General features: G+C 35.2%; 1 protein-coding gene across 4 annotated transcripts in view; it reads right to left on the minus strand.

The window, feature by feature from the left end:
• NIPBL (NIPBL cohesin loading factor) overlaps positions 1 to 19,024 on the minus strand; it is a 148,735-nt gene that overhangs the window by 97,508 nt on the left and 32,203 nt on the right. For all 4 annotated transcript variants that reach the window (XM_077790267.1, XM_021551742.3, XM_021551725.3 and 1 more), the window contains exon 2: positions 1,220 to 1,363. In XM_077790267.1, the coding sequence (XP_077646393.1) occupies positions 1,220 to 1,283 (64 nt within the window). In that variant the 5' untranslated portion in view covers positions 1,284 to 1,363. The remainder of the gene's footprint in view (positions 1 to 1,219; positions 1,364 to 19,024) is intronic.

The raw sequence follows: 19,024 nt of genomic DNA on the forward strand, positions 1-19,024 counted from the left end.
TGGCCTTTTCCATTACAGTCCGGTGTTTAAAGGAACTCTTGTACCAGAGTCTGATCAGTGACTTCCACCAGTTAAGCAACCTTATCTGCAAATGCTTAATTCTGGAAAACTGTCAATAGCCAGAAACCTACTATTTGTATCCTGGTGGTCTGATATTAGACAGACATGCTCATACATAGACACACATTTAAATACATGACCTGCATCTTTCACTTAAACACTTCAGAATATACCAGAAGTACATGAAGTGTGTTTTTCCTCCAAAACATCTGCCTTTTTTACTGTGAGCAATTAAATTCAATTGCTGGATATATACTTCCAGTGTTTCTCGGAAAGCCTCCAAATTTCAACAGTGTAACAACAGAAGTGCTTTGAAGAAGCACCTAAGGTCGCTGAGTCCAATTATCCTCGGACAGACAACTGACCAAGAAAATCTTTCATACACTATATAAGCAAGACGCCTTTCTGCCCCAGCTGCTCTTACTGCAATGGTTGTTCTATGTCCTCACTATATAATAATAAATCTCCTCCTAGTTTACATTAGAAATTATTTTTTGATCATATTATAATGATTTGGTTTTGCATCAGTATCAGCTTGTAATGTAAATAGTTATTTTTCTTTCATAGGATTTTGTCTTCCTGATGTACTTAAAGTCAGCACACACACTTCACATGCTCCCTTTGCAGGCTGAACAGCAAAGAAAAAAGACAGGTTCAGCTGCTTATTTCTGTTCTAGCAGTCATTTTGTGCCCCTATTAACTAGTTCCAATTAATAAACTAGTTTTAAAGTATATTTAATATATTCTACAACTCTTTTGATTAGTTACACGTCAATCTAATCTTGCGTCTCTGTCTTTTTAGTGAAGATGATGCGTGTTTTAGATGTACTTTATCATTAATATATTTTTCTTTATTTGTATGATACCCAGTATGCTACTAAATGATATTGCAAACAAATAATGAATTTCTGTATTTTATTTCAGGTTTCCTTAAGGGTTTTAACCTGCATTTCACTTTATGCTTAAATATGCATGGTTTTTTGGATAGACTTTTACAATTAAATAACAAGGCTAACATATTTAATGACAAGTCTGATTTTAAACAGATTTAACTGTAAGAACTTTTTAAATAAAACCTTTTTAGAATTTTGAAAATGCAGGTATTTTTCAAGGAGGTAGAAAAAAGCATAGTAAAGATGAGAAAAAGAAGAGTACTTACGGTCTGTAAGACTAGCAATCCCTGCAAGAGTAGTGATGGGAACATGAGGCATATCCCCATTCATCCTGAAGTTCTGGGAGAGTAGTGCCTACACAGATACTTCAGTTCAGGTGCCAGCTATCATTACTTCCCATCTCCCAAGCACTAAACACAAAACATAAAGAAAAAAAACAAATAAAATCTCTCAGTTTACTTTTTACAAAGTTTACATTCATCAACATAATTTAAACAGACCATACTACCTTGAGCTGCATACTAACTAAACTTTTTCAAGAGTCAGTAGAACAGTGTAGATTTTAAGTAACAGGAGGCATTAGCTTCCTTCTGGTCCCAGAAACAACCCCTTCATCAAAAAAAAGATGTAAGATAAGGCAATCTTAAAAAAAAGTTGGTCCAGTTATGCAATACCAACTCAAAAACTGGTAACAAAACTTCTGTTAGTTCATACTGAAGTTTAATCACACTTAATACATAACTAGTCTAAGTAATTAGCAGTTACATTCACTTCCCAGTATTGCAGAAGGAGGCATTTTCATAAAGAGACTAGCAAAACTAAAAGGAGTAATTTACAGATTCAAAAATAAAGGAACAAATATACTGACAAATACAAAATCTAAGTACATTACAGAAGTAGTAGCTATTTCAAAATTGATTTGACAATATATCTTTAATACATAATTCTGCCTGGTCAAACTACTACCAGAAATTCTAATTACTCCTTTTGGGGAAAAAACAAAGTTTTGCCACCACTGAACAAGCTCATTTCTTTCCTGTAAAACAGCACATTTTATATTCAACAACAGAAAAAGGAATTAGTTCACTTGGATTTCACTAATTATAAAGATCCCAAATATAAGGAAGTCCACACTGCTAAAAGAAACCCAAAAACTGCAGTTCCAAACCAACAAACATGGCACACTGCAATCCCCTAGTATAATGTGAAATTGACATGGTTTTTCTGAAGATATTAAAGGAATTTGATATGAGGTTACCTGTTGTAGACAGGCACTTGTGTTGACAGTTTGAGAAATAGTAGAGTCCTTACATAAGCATTTCTCTTATCTACTGAAATGCTGAAATCATTATATTTTACAAGCCTACATTTTTGAGAATTACATATAAAATACATACAAACCACTAGCTCCTTGTAGTTTTTGAGAATTGCATACAAAATACATACAAGTCATGAGATCCTTGTTATTTCTTAAGTAATGTTTCTTAGTAACATTCTTTCTTATGCTGCACCAACATGGCAACATATGGCAATATATAAAGCACCACTGTTTATAAATACATACAGACTACAGGACAAGGAAAAGAAATGTTAGGAGGCTTTTTGTGCTCAAAGTTTTCATAAGGCAGTGAAATTACCTTTTCAAAGTTTCCCTATCTGCACATTCTTTGAAAAACTGAGGTTAAACAGAACTGACAGTGAGCTGACTTCCTTTGCCACAGTCTCATTTTCACCTAAATTACTTTTTTCTAATTAAAAATATAGTACATTGCCAATACAGAAATCTAGTCAGTAGATACCCTGTGTGAATGCTGCGTTTAGGTCTTTTTTTAATGCAGGAGAAAACTTCCATCAGAACAGTTTCAAGTACTACTCAATACCCAAGGGGTTTTTACTCTGAATGAATACAAATATATGCAGAATTTCAGTGGTTGCCTAGTTCCACAAATAAGCAATTATTAAAAAGAAATTTTAAGAATCAAAGAAAATATTCTAAAAGAGTCCCATAAGGAGTCTGTAGCAATAAACTGACAGGAGATAACACTTTTAAAATTCAAGATTTCACTGAAAGCCTAGAACTAAAGAACACCTTTCACACATAAATTGTATTTACTGTAAAAATATCATGTCTGATGACTTCTCCCAACTGAAACTGCATCAAATGAAAGGCCATGCCACTAGCCAGTATTACTGGAAATTTTTATGCAGCACAGAAACAATGAAATTTAAGAAAAAAAAGTCTATTCACTTTCACTTCCTCAACACATGAGAAAGCTGTTAACACAGAAATGATCAATCCTAATTCAAGTTCATTCCTAATTCAAGTATTACTGACATAATAAAGAAAATTATAGAGACGTTATACAGGAATAATTCCTCCCAAATCGTACATTTAAAATTAGAAATCTTCTCCACAAATACATGATAAGGACCTGAACATGGCAAGGTCCAGACCTCAGAGTGGAGCAAGTGCAGTGGGCAGGGGAAAAGTAAACTTTCTTTGTAAGAGAAGAATAAAAGGGGTTGGTTTGTTTAACTAACAAAACAAAGGTCAAGAGGGGATGTGGTCGCTCTCTCTAAGGCAGTCAAAGAAGGTTATAAAGAAAGAAAGCCACAGAGCAATGCTAACACAACAATACATGGGCACATAAATGCAAGCAAGAAGAAAACCAGAAGAGAGTTATCCACCATCAGAGCTGCCGACTTCTCCAACAGCCTTACATTAGTAGAGATAAGCAACACTATTACTCCAAAAATGGAATGTACAGATGTTACAAAAGGGACGGGATGTGGTTGTCTACACCAGGTGGGGGCTAAGCATGGCAATTCAAGAACTCCATCTCTGACATTAAGAAGTTTCTTTAAGCATGATGAAATTAATAAACAGATGAAAGTAAACAAGAGAAAAAAAGAAACTGATGGGATTAAGTGATGGGATTAGTTTACAAAACAAACACAATATAAAGAAACCACATAGTAATATCTGGGTCCAAATACTACATCTGTTGTGTTGAGGATAAAATTGCATCTGTTATAAAACTGGCAAACAAGGTGTGATTCAAATACAGAAGCAAAGACTAAGATCCAGTGAAACTATAACTCAAATTTGATGCTACTGAGAACATAAGAAAACCCATTCATTTAAAGATTTTAAAATCTCAAGCAGTGAGGGGAATAAAGATTGACAGCTCAAGATGGTATAGATTGTTCCATGCAAAACATCAGTACAGCACGTAACAATAGCTTGACTATAAGATAGATTTTGTTGGGGTTTTACTCCCCTACCTCTATTCCTCAAATATAAGAAGAGTTAAAAGTACTAATGTAGCTGCTCATTACTAGTCAAGAAGAACAATAATTTTCAATATCTAAAAATTTCCCATTGCCAGGCAGGTTCAGTAATTGTTAACAGGAGTGTAATATTTTTACCCGTTAACTGAAAAAAATGAAACTGTTAGTTATATTAGCTGAATTAAAGAAATCAATCTGCACTGGAAAGCTTTTAACCAATGCATTACACTGGAGTGTAGCAGTTCAGAAAGAGTACAAGAAATCCAGTCTATATAAATGTATATAGGTATTTATGCTCTTGTTTCTTTGAAGAAAGAATGGATATCATGGAAGACATTTTCATGCAGTGTACAAAGGAAGCAACATAAAGAACCCCTCAGTGAAAGGAAAACAGTGAAATGGCAGCATATCTAAAGAATAACACAGAAAAAAGTTATCATCATAATATACACTAATACAGAAAAGCCAAGCCAACACAGCAAGAAAAAAATATTTTAAAAAAGTTTAGGCTGTGGTTAATAAATACAAATTTAAAGTGTTATTTTTGTAAGTTATCCTTTTCCCTTTTTTTTTTTAATTATCGTTATTGCCCTGTACTGCAAAGACAAAATTAAGGGAGGAAGAGAGGATGAAAGTAAATTGGGAGCAATTTAAGTACAGACATTGACATCCAGCAAAGAGAAACTACAAGCATTAAAGGAAAAAAAAATAACAACCCAAGCAAACAAAACAAAAAATACCCTGTAAAAATAAAATAAGAAATAGAAACAAATTGCAGTTGTATTTTTTCAGATATTGCAGCACTTAACTATCAATTAAATTATGAGAGGACTCTGACCATTGTTTCTCATATAATGGTACAGGCTCTGTATTAATGAGACATTCCTCTTGGTTGAGAAACTGTCATATCTCTAACAAAAATACCAGGTTTTCTGCAGCTTTGCCATGTGCATGCATGAGAAGAATAAAAAACAAAACAAAAGGAAAAATCTGTTTATGCAGTGATACAAAAAGGCTCAGCAGCAAAGCACAGATAAGTAACCAATCTCAGTACTGGGCAGTTTCCTATTGTACATTTAAATGTTTAATTTCTCATTCTCCAGGATATTGTTTAATTAATTATATATTCAGATTTAAATCAATGTATTGTATGTAAGTGACCTGGTATTTTCCAAGAAGTAAAAAGGTGGATTAAAATTAAATTTTAAATAAACCTATATTAGATATGTATGCTTTTCTTTTTAAAATACATTCTATTAAGTAGAGTACTTTAAATAGTCTTGTTTTATTCTGCTTAGATTATGAAATTGTTATTTAGCATGAAATTACTTTAAAAAGCAGTTTTGGTTTCCTATATGTTGAGTAACATCATATAGATATAACCACAGTATCATGATCTTGATTTTTCTTCAGATGCATAAGCTAATTAAATAAATACAACTACATATTAGCTAATTCATAATTTAGACGAACAGTGGACATTTTCTATTAATTTAAATCGGCAATCCTGAATCACAAATTTACAAATCTTTATCTCACAGTCAATTTTAAACTTCTACATTTTGCAATAAACTACTTTTCTTGTTTGTTACTACATAAATCTCTGCTATCTATCAGTCCATAAACTATCCTTTAAAAATTGCTTAAAGATTGAGACTCACAGAGAGAATCAATTAACATCCTTTAGTTCTCATTCAGGTAAGATACTGTGACTGAGGTACATCAGACAGATTTATCCACAAGAGGGCAGATTTCTGGTTTCTATTCCAGAACTACAGTTTTATACAATGACAGTAAGTTTTCAGAACTAAATGCTTTCAAAAATACTTCAAAAAACATACTAAGGAAGGTGATGTAGTTGACAAAACATAATCTAGTAAGTATCTGGGGAGGGGTAAACATACACTTTTAAAATATAAAGCATTTAAAGCTAATTCAATCTCAGAAAAAGTCAGTATTGAAAATGAAGAGTGAACATTTATTAATCAGCTGCCTGATGCAGCTGTCTTAAGGTTAAAATAGTAACACAAGAAAACATGAAGCTACTGTATATTTATTCGACAGCCAAAGAGGTGGTTGCAGCATGTGGGTGGAGGTGAAGGAAAAGAGGGGGTGCAAGAAGGGAAGAGTGTGTACTAGTGAAATCTGTATGTTTCATTCATAAAATTATCAGGCAGCAGGAACAGCGATGCTGACAAAACAAGTGAAAAATGAGAGGGTTTGAGATAAGGATTACCTAGTAAAACTTCCAAACCAGTATTAGCATAATGTGTCTTCCTATAGTAGGTGCTCAAATCAACAATCTACAACCATTTTATGGGAAAAAACCTTAGTGAAAAGTACTTTACTGTACAATTGTAAATTGCAGTATAAAGCAATTTTATGGAGAAAAAATTAAAGCAGCCAACTTCTTAATCTGTAACTACTACCACAATCCTTTGGGCTCTGCTGCTCTAATTTGATAAACAACAAGTTTGATGGCTCCCCTGCCCGTGCAGTACCAGTGTCAGTGACATCCCAAAACATGAGAAGAGAAATCCCAGCACAAGCAGTGAAAGTACAAACAGAGTAAGATTGGTCTGTGGATTCAGCGAAAGACACCCGCTAATGCAGGAGCGCATGTATTTCTATCAGGTAAGTATCAGTTGTGCTCTGCACTTGTAAAAACTCTTCCTGGGGAAAGAAATAAAGGGAGTTGACACAACTGGACCATGCCCAAATTCAGACCAGGCCAGAGAAGAGATGCCTGTAAGTAATATGCAGCTTCCCTGATCTGTGGGACAGTGGGACTGAATGCAGCCATGGCAAGTTTGCTGACAACTGTGAGCTGTGTGATGCAGTGCCACACTGGAGGGAAGGGGTCATCCAGAAGGACCTGGACAGACTTGAGAAGTGGAACTGTGCAAACCCTGTGAAGTGGGGCAGTCATGACACTAACCATCACCGAGAAACAAACATGAAGGGAAAACACCAACCTACTTCACTAGCTCATACATTTATTTCTCATCTGCACTACATTTTCCACACGCAATTTCTACACCAATGAAGAATATAAAGCTCTTTTAAGTAAGCATAGCCCTGTGCATCAGGCATGCAGCAGTGGCTGATATTAGATATAGTTCATTTTATTAGAAGGAAATAGCTAAGGGATGTATAGAAGAGCAAAAGCAAATCAAAGAGTTCATTTAAGTCAGCTCTGCCAAATGGAGAATACTTTAGGTTGCAATACCCATCTTCAATAATAAAATAGTTGTGACAGGTATTAGGGAAGACATAGCAGCTTGGTTTTTTTTCAACTTTCTGGAATGTCTCATGTTAGCTGTTAATGGTGCTGCCCTTTCCTAAACACAATTGTTTACTGATTTTACTTGTATTTTAAAGACTTTCTGATCTTTTATTCAGCTGGAACTTGACCAGACTAAAAGGCTAGTGATTAAAAACCTACTTAATACAACAGTCTCTTCCAACTTTTAATTTTGCATTTCTGCTCTTGAACTCCCTCAGATGCTTCACAACCTTTACAAAACAAAACTGGTATGAAATTAACCTCTTGAGGTAGCAACTGATTTTACACAAGTCTTCATGACACACAATTTTTGCCTCTTTTTTGACTTTGAAAATAAAATTCCTCCAGACTTCTTCCATATACACTAAGAAAACAGATTCACCAGTATACCATTTCTTTAGTAATCCACAATAAACAAAACCATAAAATTCTATATAAACAGATTTAGTAAGCTGCATTTCAGAAACACATCAGTGCCTCTTCATATTGTAATTAATATTGACCAGTGATACATTATTTCATTTGTCTTAATATTCATCTTGTTGCCTGTTTTTCAACTTTAACTTCTCCCACATACAAGAGAGATGCTATACAGCACTGCAGGGAGTTAAGATGCTTCTCTTCTGAATTGCTGTATTACTTCCCCTCATGCTCTCAACACAATGAAGCGACTCCTCCATGCAAAGACTCTCTCTGTAACATATCCAGTTTCTCTCTCTCATATCAAATCCACTCCCACATGTCTCAGCTGCTGGATGAAGAGAGACAGCACATGCCACTGTCTCTTTCTCAATGGAAACACAAGAATCTCCTCTATTCAACAACCAATTTTCACAAAATAAACTGTCTTGCGGCTTCCAGCCCTTCTAATGATAACTGAAATTTGCTGAAGCTGATGCTTTCCAAAATTATTAGGCTGAGGGACTTAAAGATAAAGAGGTTACCAATGATCAATAGGTAGAAAATTATTAAATTAACCTGTAATTTTACTCAATGTGTGCAGAAACACAAAGAGCTTCGGTTATAATGTCCTACTGTACATATTTGTGATGCAGTCCCACACTGGAGGGAAGGGGTCATCCAGAAGGACCTGGACAGGCTTGAGAAGTGGAACTGTGCAAACTTTGTGAAGTGTGGCAATTCTGGCAATGTAATTATTTTTGTAATTTTATAGCATTCCCTACTGTTTTGTTTGGTTCATTTTACATCAGGTATTATATATTGTTTATGCAGCATACAGGCATATACACTCTCTAAAGGAAAGTATGCTAACATTTAAGAGACAAAATCCCCTAAATAATCAATGGAATTTAACAGTTTAATTAAAATTACTAATCTTGCAAAAACATATTGCATCAAAAGGTTCAACAAAAGAGCAAAGGTAACTTGCAAAAAAAACCCAACTGCAGGATTAGTGTCTAATAAATACAGTAACTGCATAGAGACTTAAAGAGATTAAATTTTTCATATGTTTGATAGCTGATTTTAGTTAATGTTTGTGTTCAAAAATTGAGAATTACATAAGCTTTTTGAACACACGCCATTCAGCCTAGAAATGCTAAAACTGTAAAGCTCCATGACTTTGTAACTACAGTTAGTGTCAGGATTCCCTGACATTTTCCTTTATGGTATTTAAAAAAGTATCTTCCTATCCTATTTAGTTACAATCCCTATTAACATTATAAACAAAGAAGTTACAAATAAGCCTATGAAACAGTATCACAGTCAGTATATATCACAGTATCACTAGTCAGTATATAGTCCTTATTCCCAATTCCACACACACACTGTGGTCAGCTAAATTTATGAAGCACAGTGAGCTCAAAGACAGCACAGAAAACAAATGAAGAATAGCTGGGGGGAAAAAAATCAAACACATTTAGAAAATTATTAATAAACCCTGAAGCACAATGCATGCAACATCTAGATGTACTGTGTTGGAATAACTGCTAAACTCAAATGAAGACTGGCTTACCATGAGCAATTTGGGCTAGACAGTAACAATCTAGAATCTCTCAACAGCTATGAAAAATATTATTTTGGTGTTTAGTTCTTGTAGGTCTGGGGATGGGTTCACAGTGCTACCAACAAAAATGTCCTATGAATTCTGAACTTCTGTTGTTGCTGCTGGTTCTTCTACAGCTGCAGCAAAAACACAACAGAAGTTTCTTAAGCTCACCTATTGTATTGTACTGAAAGAAGGGATGTATTTCCAAAACAAAATTCTCTGAAGTGGTGTCTCTCTCACCTTAGTGACTATCTTAGACATTTTACTCTTGATAGCCTGCAGCTGCTACAAATGTAAACCAAACTACACAGAAAATGCACCAAGTACTTAGCAAAGTTGCTCATAGCCTAAAGGCAAGCTCACAGCTTCCATCAAGGTTAAGCTCTGCAACTTCCAAAGTTTTTAAACTTACCACTGTCAGAGTATAAACAAACATTCAATCAAGAACAACTAGATGAAATTATGTTGATTATGTACAAAAAAAACTTGGGGATTTTTAATGTGTGGCCTTGTCCATCTTAAACAAGTCCAACTGAATTTAAGCTACTAATTTTGATACTAATTCTAAAAGAGAATATAAACTCAAATGCTTAATGTAGCTCAACGAAACCAATTTAAAATAATTACTCCTATTAATTTGCATTAAAAAATCTAAAGTATTGTCATGTAGATAAGAATTGAGCAATGCCTTTATTTCTAATTATTTGAAAAAAGTCATACCTTTTTAAGTAGTTCACCTGAACACAAATAATACACATACGAACTAGCTTCACATTTGTTTTTCCAAGAAACAAGAACAATTTTAAGTTACACATTGTACATTTCCTATCAGAACTTCTGATACAAACTTATCAATCACAATAAAAGTGTGTAGAACATAGAAAACTGAAGATTAGCTACAACATTTCAATATTGAACTAGTCAATCTAGTAGTTTGCTTTCACCTTAAAAAGCAGAGCAGATCATAAACTGTGACACAGAGAGCTGAAAATTGAGGAATGGTGAAAAATATTTCACTTCATTTGAAAATCACAGCACATGGCCCGACTGTTATGGCTACCTCCTCATTTCACAACAATTCCACAAAGTACAAGGCTGGAAGAGACTAGGCCAAAGAGCTTTCTGAACAGTCTATGAAATTAATGTGACCAGCAGCCAAACAAGTTATCTTTTACTGACCTTTTTCCCACATCCAAAATGTGGGATGTTTTAAAATCTAATGTCTTGGTATATGTGGTGGGTCTAGCACTGGCCAAACTTACCAGTAGATCCACTAGAATGTATTTACTCCTTTCTTGCTGTGAGATAAGATTAGAAGGAAGGCAAAACCGGTTCAAAACTTTAAAAGGCAGAACTAGCTTTTAACTGGCTTATTAACAAGCTTATTCTCAAAGCTAGCCAGCAGTTGGCTTTGCTAGGCACAGAGGAAGCCCTCAGCAGCTCCTCTCAGAAAAAATCACTTCCATGGGTGACTCCAATGCAAAACCAGCACAGTACTCTACTGTGATTTTGTTCTGCTCCTTTAGATCTGTTTCATCAGTTTTACACAATTCCTAAGGATGAGGCTGAGTCACAGAGTTAGAAAGCTGCAGCTTAGTTGCTCAGACAGGTGGATGTGCAGACACAGCTGTGCACTTGTACAGACCAGGGCGGTAGATGGAAAAATGAGATAAATCCAAGCAGTAACTCCAACTGGGGTTCCCATCCTGTTATGGAATTTGGCTTTGCTGATGTGGAGAACAGAACAAGGACAAATAATTTAAAAGGAAGACAGATAAACTTCCCAAAATGTTTATGAACACTTGAAAATAACATCTAGCTGACTGAAGGTACAATACACAAACTTACTGTTCCGTGACCTGTTTTTCTCCTGCTCCAAATGCTTATCATTTATCTCTGTCCATGATTAATCCCATTACTGCATAAAAAAATGGTCTGCCCATGCAGATATTTCTCAAAAGCTCTCCTTTTCAGTATGCAACCCAAAGAACAGCAGAGAACAAATTACTTTAAATTTGACAGGACTGCAAACTGCCATCACCTCTGCAGCTGAACAATGCCTTTGAGTACCAAAGAAATAAACAGTTAATGACAATAAATACCAAAGACATTGAACATACATTTGTTTTCACATCTTTGTTCCCTCCAACTCCTTACCCTTTGAAGGAGAAGGAAGGAATAGAGAACTACTACTGTGTTTATGCGTCCAGGAGTTACACATTGTATCTCACCACATTTTTCCTCAAAAACACACAGATGCTGAAGGAAGTGACCTCTGGAGGATGTCTTATCCGATCTCCCACTCAAGCAGAGACACCACAATGTCCAGAAAATTACAGTGGGGGAGGGAGGAGATAAACCCTCCCAATTAAAAAAAATAAAATCTATGGACTCAAATTGACTATGCACTCTATTTTATTTGGCTGTTTTATTTATTAAAGCTGACACAGAAGCACCCGATTTGCTCAATAACAAAATAAATTTTAAAAAATTTCAACCATTGAGACAACATACTTTAGTAGCCTTAGGAAAAAAAAATCCCAAAATCTAAGGCTCCCTATTACAAAGTGTAAACAATCCATAGAGCAACATTATATAAGCAAAGTTAATATCTTCAGTGACTGCAGAATACTCTATTTTAATTTCTACTCTAGTAGTCACTTTCTCCATTTTCATTTTAAGAGCAAGCAGTGAGTTTTAGATTACAAAGGCCCCAAGGAAAGTAACATCTCTAATCTTGACAGTGACAGCAACAAAGCAAAAACTTCTCCTCAAGTCCAGATTAGCTTCAATATTAAGACCAAGTAAGTTACAATTAACGACATAACCATACACCAAGAGTACATACAGCTAGAAAAGGTCACCCCAAGTTAAAGATCATCAGTAATTGAGAAATTGTAGAAAATTATGCAAATAATTAAGTCTACACTAAAGACTTCCAAAGCTATTCCATATTATAGTTTTTACTTTTGGCTTTTAATTCTATTAATGCATTATTTTGATGGAATGCAGAAAGTAAGTTACTTGATTGAAGACAGCTAGCATGTACAGTAAATAGTTATATTTTTTAAAAGATCCCTTTTACAGTAAATAACAAATAAAAACCCAAACCAAACAAAAACCACCAGAGTTTTTTTAAAAGCAACTTGCAAAAAGAAATTAGTATCTCAACATCTCCATTTGGAAGTGCCTTTTTAAACAAAATTAGAAATATCTATAATGACAGAGACATTTTTTTCCCACGTGATTAGTAGATGCAATGAAGTTTTTTCTATTCTTCTCAATTAATGGATCCATGGAACTGTAGAAGATTCAACTTTCAGCTTTAAGTGCTTTTCAATATGAGCCATATGCTTCCTAGTCTTGCTTTGACAAATATGAAGAACTTTGGTTAAACAAGCTTTCTGCAACCAGATGAAGAAGTTGAAAGAGAAACACATCCAAGTATCTAACTTTTCTATTTCTCTAATCAGACTGTAGCTGTAGATTTCTCCTTTTGCAGCAATCCTTCTCTTAAATTACTAACAACAATGCCTTTCAACTGCTGAATTAACCATTATTCACACTCAGCACACAGATTCACAAACAAAATGTTTGCTTTGCAAGCCTTGAAGGAACAAAATATTTTAGCAAACTGCTCAATTCTTCCTAAGTAACTTTTACATCTGATCTGACCCACCTGAAACTTTTTTGTAGGTTTCAAGGCAACAGTCATAGCCCTTGTAACTGTGACAGAAAATACGTGGCTGACACAATGACTTTCTGATTTCCCTCAGTTTAATGCAATCTTTCAGCATGACTTTGCAAGCCAGAACCATCTCCCAAGGGAATTATTGCTAATTAGCACACCAAATTTGACAGTACGTTATTCAGAGTTTGAATGAATGATGCTGAAAATCACATTCCAAGTTAATAAAAAAAAAAAAGACAATAAAGCCCCAGACAAATCAACCGACCCACCTTTAAGGTACTGGTTCTTAGAAATGTCTTTACTAGACTTCAGTTTGTCTTGGAAAAATGGAAGACCTTCAAAATCACTCCTCAGCAGAAATTTCATTAGATGCAAAAATAAGTGGAAATGTCATAGCTCTCAAGGTGATTCCAAGTTCTAAGCTCAGAAGGCAATTTTGTTATCTGGCCTTCATAAACCAAGCAAAACCTCAAATAAAAATGCTGTTTCAATGTCCAGAATATTATGTGAGATGAACAATCTTGGAAAGACATAAGCAGTCAGTCACGCCCATAAAATTTCCAGTAAGTTTGTTTTCATCTTTTGAAGTAAATTTACTTAGAAAGATCTCATTGTTTATTAATGGAAAAAAAAGGAATATTAAAGAAAAGTTGAGTAACATGTATAATGAAGGGTGAATATAATCTATGATATACAAAAATAAATCCTACCTGGAAAAAATTTGAGATAATTTGAAGAAACTGGAAAGATTCACACTACATGTCTTTAAAGTGGTAATTATCTCTTTAGTAATTTAAAGCATAGCTCTTTTTGGAAATTATTTAGGGGACCCAGACTACATTTTTTTTTTCTAATCATGAATGACAATGCCTGCTTAATCAGTAAGTACAAAAATTAAAGAGTATACCTAGCCACTTATGAAGCAGAGTTTTTATCAACTGTTAAACTCCAATGAAGCGTAACTTGAGAGGAGAGCCCATGCAGATCTCATGTGGTCCAACAAGGCGAAATGCAAGATCCTCACATGTCAGGGTAATCCCAAGAACACACACAGGAAGGACTTTTGGGTGCTGGGGGATGGAAAGGAGGACATGAGCTGTCAATGTGAGCTCTGAGCCCAGAAACCCACACTTGTTTTGCTGGGCTGCATCCAGAGCGCTGTGGGCCGCAGGGGAGGAAGCCCACTGTCAAGATCCACCTGGAGCACTGCATCCAGCTCTAGAGTCCCCAGTATATGAAGGACATGGACCTTACAGAGCAAGGCCAGAGGAGGCCACCAAGAGGCTCAAAGTGCTGGAGCACCTCTGCTATGAAAACATGCTGTCCAGCCTGGAGAAGAGAAGCCTCTGGGAAAACCATGGCACTTTCTAGTACCCTAAGGGAGCCTACAAGAAAGCTGGAGAGGGACTCTGTTACAAGGACATACAGTGCTAGGACAAGAGGGAATAGCCTTAAATTGATGCCAGGAAGAAACTCCTTGAAGTGAGGGTGGTAAAGAACTGGAACAGGTTGCCCAGAGAAGCTGGGGTTGTCCCTGCCCTGGAAGCGTTCAAGATTAGGTTGGATGGTCTAGTGGAAAGTGTCCCGGTCCATAGTGCAGGTGTTTGAACAAGATGATTCCTAAGGTCCCTTCCAACCCAAACCATTCTACAGTGATAAACCCAAAGGTAGCAATGCTGTTTTTTTCAGCACTGTTCATGACATTCAGCAACTTTCTTTTGAGTTATCAGTACCATTTTACAACTGCATGTTTTCTATTAGAATTAATGCATCTCTTATTACAATGAAAACAGTCATAAATCTAAATCCAATTTCTAATCATCAAATTTATTCTGTAGAAGAAAATAACAATGTACACTGCATACATAAGACCTGTAAAATCTATTTTTTTTGGACTCAAAGACTATCCTCTATGGCATAAAGCTGTCATCACAACTTCTACCAATACACCTCTCTGAAGCTTGGTGAATACTTAATGACTTCCCAAGGAAAAACAAGAGGAATCAAAAGGATATTTTAATTAGTAAAATTAAGACACATGAAAGGACACATATTTTACAAATCACCACATCACATAAAGTTTCCTATAGATGTATTGCAAAAGCCTTGAAAGCAAAAAGGTGATAAAGTATCTAGACAAAAAACTGCTGCTTCTGAAATAAATGTGGGAAAACACATTCCAGTTTAAATGCTGCTTTAGAATATTACTGTACAGGGTAAGCTTTTACTTCTTCATCAAAAATTGTTCTAGGCTAGAAGGAAGAGAATGTCTAAAACTCTGAACATCTATGCTTGTAAATACATTATAATGATTTAATTTATTTAGTTTTGTAATTCAGTCTATTTAAATGCAAGGTTGAAAAACTTTTGTTTTCAGAAGTATGAAAATAATTTTCATCATTTTTAATATGTGTCATAGAAATGCTGAATTTATTGTTTATATCCTGTAGTGTGCACCACAGCCCCACAGCATCATGTCTTTTCCCAGCATATCCTAATCTATGGTAAGCAGTGTTCCCCATAGTTTTTTGGATGACATAGTCCTGCCAGACTGCTATCACATAATGCACAATCCTCTCCCTACCCTCTCCTGGATATTTGCAAAATCCTTATTATACAGCACAAAAATCAATTTCAGCTTGAATTTTATGATGTCTCAATGAAGGTGAGATAGACAAGGTAAAGGACAAAGAGACATTCTTAAAGTTACTTTTAAAATGTTCAGTTTTACAGTGACAGTGTATTTTGGTTTGACAGTCAAGGAAAAATATCTTTCAGTCACAATTTGTCCAAGAAACTAGGGTGACCTGAGATTGGAGGGGACTACAGAGGTCATCAGGTTTAGCTCCTGCAATGGCCAAAATGATAAAATGGATGTCTGCTCCAGAAGAAGCCATATAAGACTCAGTCCATGTACCATTTCAATTTATAACATAATTTCAGCTGATAGCATTATCACATTTTTGTGCTGTATAATAAGTAGTATCTTTTTAATTTTTCCTTCTACCCCCACCTTTTTTCTCTCTCTAGGGAAGAGGGGATACCAGTCATATGAATTTATCAGGAAGACATCTCACACTTGCAAGAGAGGATTAGACAATATGGAGTAGTAGTCTCTGTTACTGAAGGAGTCTGAGTCCTGTAGGATTTCATTTTACTTCACCTTCTTCTGATGAGTCTGTCCTTTACCCCTTTCTTACAATCTAGTGTGAAACAGTGCCTTGTGCAATACATGTACCATATGATATTTTCAGTGGGACTGAGTATACGGAATTTCTTGCTGCTGGAAGTGATTAAATTTTTCTTTCAGAGGGATTCCTCAAACAAATTCTACTTCAATTTGAAGTTTTAAAAGAAAAAAATGTAGCTTGTTCCTGCCTTGCAAGGAGGACACCAGAGAGAGCTTAATTAAAAGAAAAGAAACAACAAAAACCCCAATCAGCCAAAAAAAACCCCAAAACAAACAACTAGGCCCACCCTCAAACCACAACAAAAATTCACCTTATTTTGGTGACAAAAAGGGATGACTTTTAGTAGTGAATGCTTTTAGAGTAAGATACTTTGACTGGAAGATAAAGAAATTTTTGAACTTGTTTGAATGTATGCCGTGTACATGCATCCTTTTATGCCTCTTGGAGACATCTTCTAAAACATCAGTGGTGAATTAGCAAGGACTGCTGCTTTTAAAGCAGTTTTAAAGTACTCTGATGCTTTCTAGAGAGCAGCAATGAACAAATTTTGCATTTTTAAAATATTTAATACTTTAAGAAACTTTAGAGGATTGTATGTTGTAATGTTAAACAAGAGACAGCACAATGCCTCTCTGTGATGTCAGCAAAAACTTAAGAAGAAACAAACTGACTTCTGCTTTTTCTCTTGCTAAACTTTTGACTCTAAGACTGGTAATATGCATTATTAATTGAAGGAAGCACTGTTTTTCATGTGGTGACTGTGCTGTATTTTTTCCATTTATTACCTTATTTGTTATAGAACAAGTATTTTGCAATTCACAGCTACATTTCACTTTTTGTCTAAGTAGACACTCTGTATATACTTTATTTCCCCTCATGATTATAACTTAGTTTTGGCCTTTTTCGGTTTGTAAAATTAAATTTCCTAATGGAAAGCAGCATTTCAAATACAGAGATTATATTAATGCACCACATAATTTACTAGGCAGTTTTGTGGGGTCACTTGTTATGAATTTATAAGTTTTTGATGTTGTCTTGGTAGACCTACTAAAGGTGCTTTTGCTGGTGGGTAATTTCTGCCAATGAATATAAACAGCACACATAAAAGACTTGCTCCTAATTGAACATGTTGACCTAGGGAATTGTGCTTTTTTTAGAGGTGAAATTTTAAATGCAGACTGAAGCAGAAAGCAGAGGAAAAGTGATTACTTTCTGACTGCCCAGTCCTTTTTGGTTAGTTTTTTTAAAACACTTTGCAATAAAGTATCTTTCTTCCCTAGTTCATTTGAATTAGTTAGACTGTGAAGTTCTGCACTCTTCAGCAGTTAGAACAAAAGAGCGAAGCTTTATCAGATTATAGCAGGGAAGGATAGGTTATTTCTCTTTCACTTTTACCCCCATAACATTAGTTCACAGAAATAATTTAGGGTTATTTTAATTTTATTATTCTTTTGTACAGATCTCAGAAAGTCGTCCTAGAAACCACTTGAACTCAGTGTCTGTTTTAAGAATAACAGTCTAGAGTTATACTTACCATACTTAAATAACTGCAGTTAAACTGCTATAATGTGGAATCCTTGTAAGTTATTTTAAACTTTGCTTTCTGAGTATTGTAATTACATGTTCATTAGTTTTTATGTTTAATGGACATTTAAATAAGTTTTTCAGATGCTGAAAGTAGGAGCTGGTACAACTACAAGGTCATTCACTGCCTATTGGAAGAGGTATGCGGTTTTGACTACTATGTATCTCTTGAGAGACTGTTCTTAATAGTTTTTATATTCCAGTTTGTTCTTTGATGTTCAGTCCTTTTGAAACTATCAGATGAAGGCCATCAAATCCTTGTCATTAATGACACTGCTCAGAGCAGCTCCTGCATTTTTGTTACTCCTAAATTTGTCAACAAAATGTGTTATGAAGTGGGAAATAGTCTTACAGTTCTTGTCAAGACTCACGTTAGTGTGAAATTTGGTCAATTGCCATATGACAGTCAATTCTTTACCTGGAGATGTTTTTTATATCATGATATTCTGGAAGTTAGCAGTGGTGCTACTATGTAAAAATCTGAGTTTATTTACCTTGGTTTTAACTGGTAAGACTGTGCTATAGGAAACACAGGCACTGATGCCAGCTGAGAAGTCTGAAAGCAATGAAGATTATCTTGGGTAAAGGAGGATCATGCTAGGGAACATTTAGGCAAATTGGATATGTACAAATAAATCCATGGAACTTGATCAGGTGCATCCATGAGTGTTGAGTGAGCTGGGCAATGTCAGTGTGAGACCATCCTCAGCAAACCTTGAAATGTCATAGGGAAGCAGAAGCAAATTCATTTAGGTGAAAACCTGTTTGATTTAAGGGTAATCAAACACTGGCATTTGATGGTTTGTGAAAACTCTCTCATTTGAATTATTCAAAATCTGGCAGGACAGAGCCCTGAGCAATCTGCTGTAGTTGACACAGCTCTAAGCAGAGGCATTTGACTAGATGGCCTCTAGAAGTTCCTTCTAACCTTAAACATTATATGATTACATGGTTTTTTTAAAAAATACATCACTCTGTTAAGACAGAAAACTGTCTTTGTGTTTTGTAATCAGCACATCT

Source organism: Lonchura striata, chromosome Z, assembly GCF_046129695.1.
Source record: "Lonchura striata isolate bLonStr1 chromosome Z, bLonStr1.mat, whole genome shotgun sequence".
NCBI classification, from domain to species: Eukaryota; Metazoa; Chordata; class Aves; order Passeriformes; family Estrildidae; genus Lonchura; species Lonchura striata.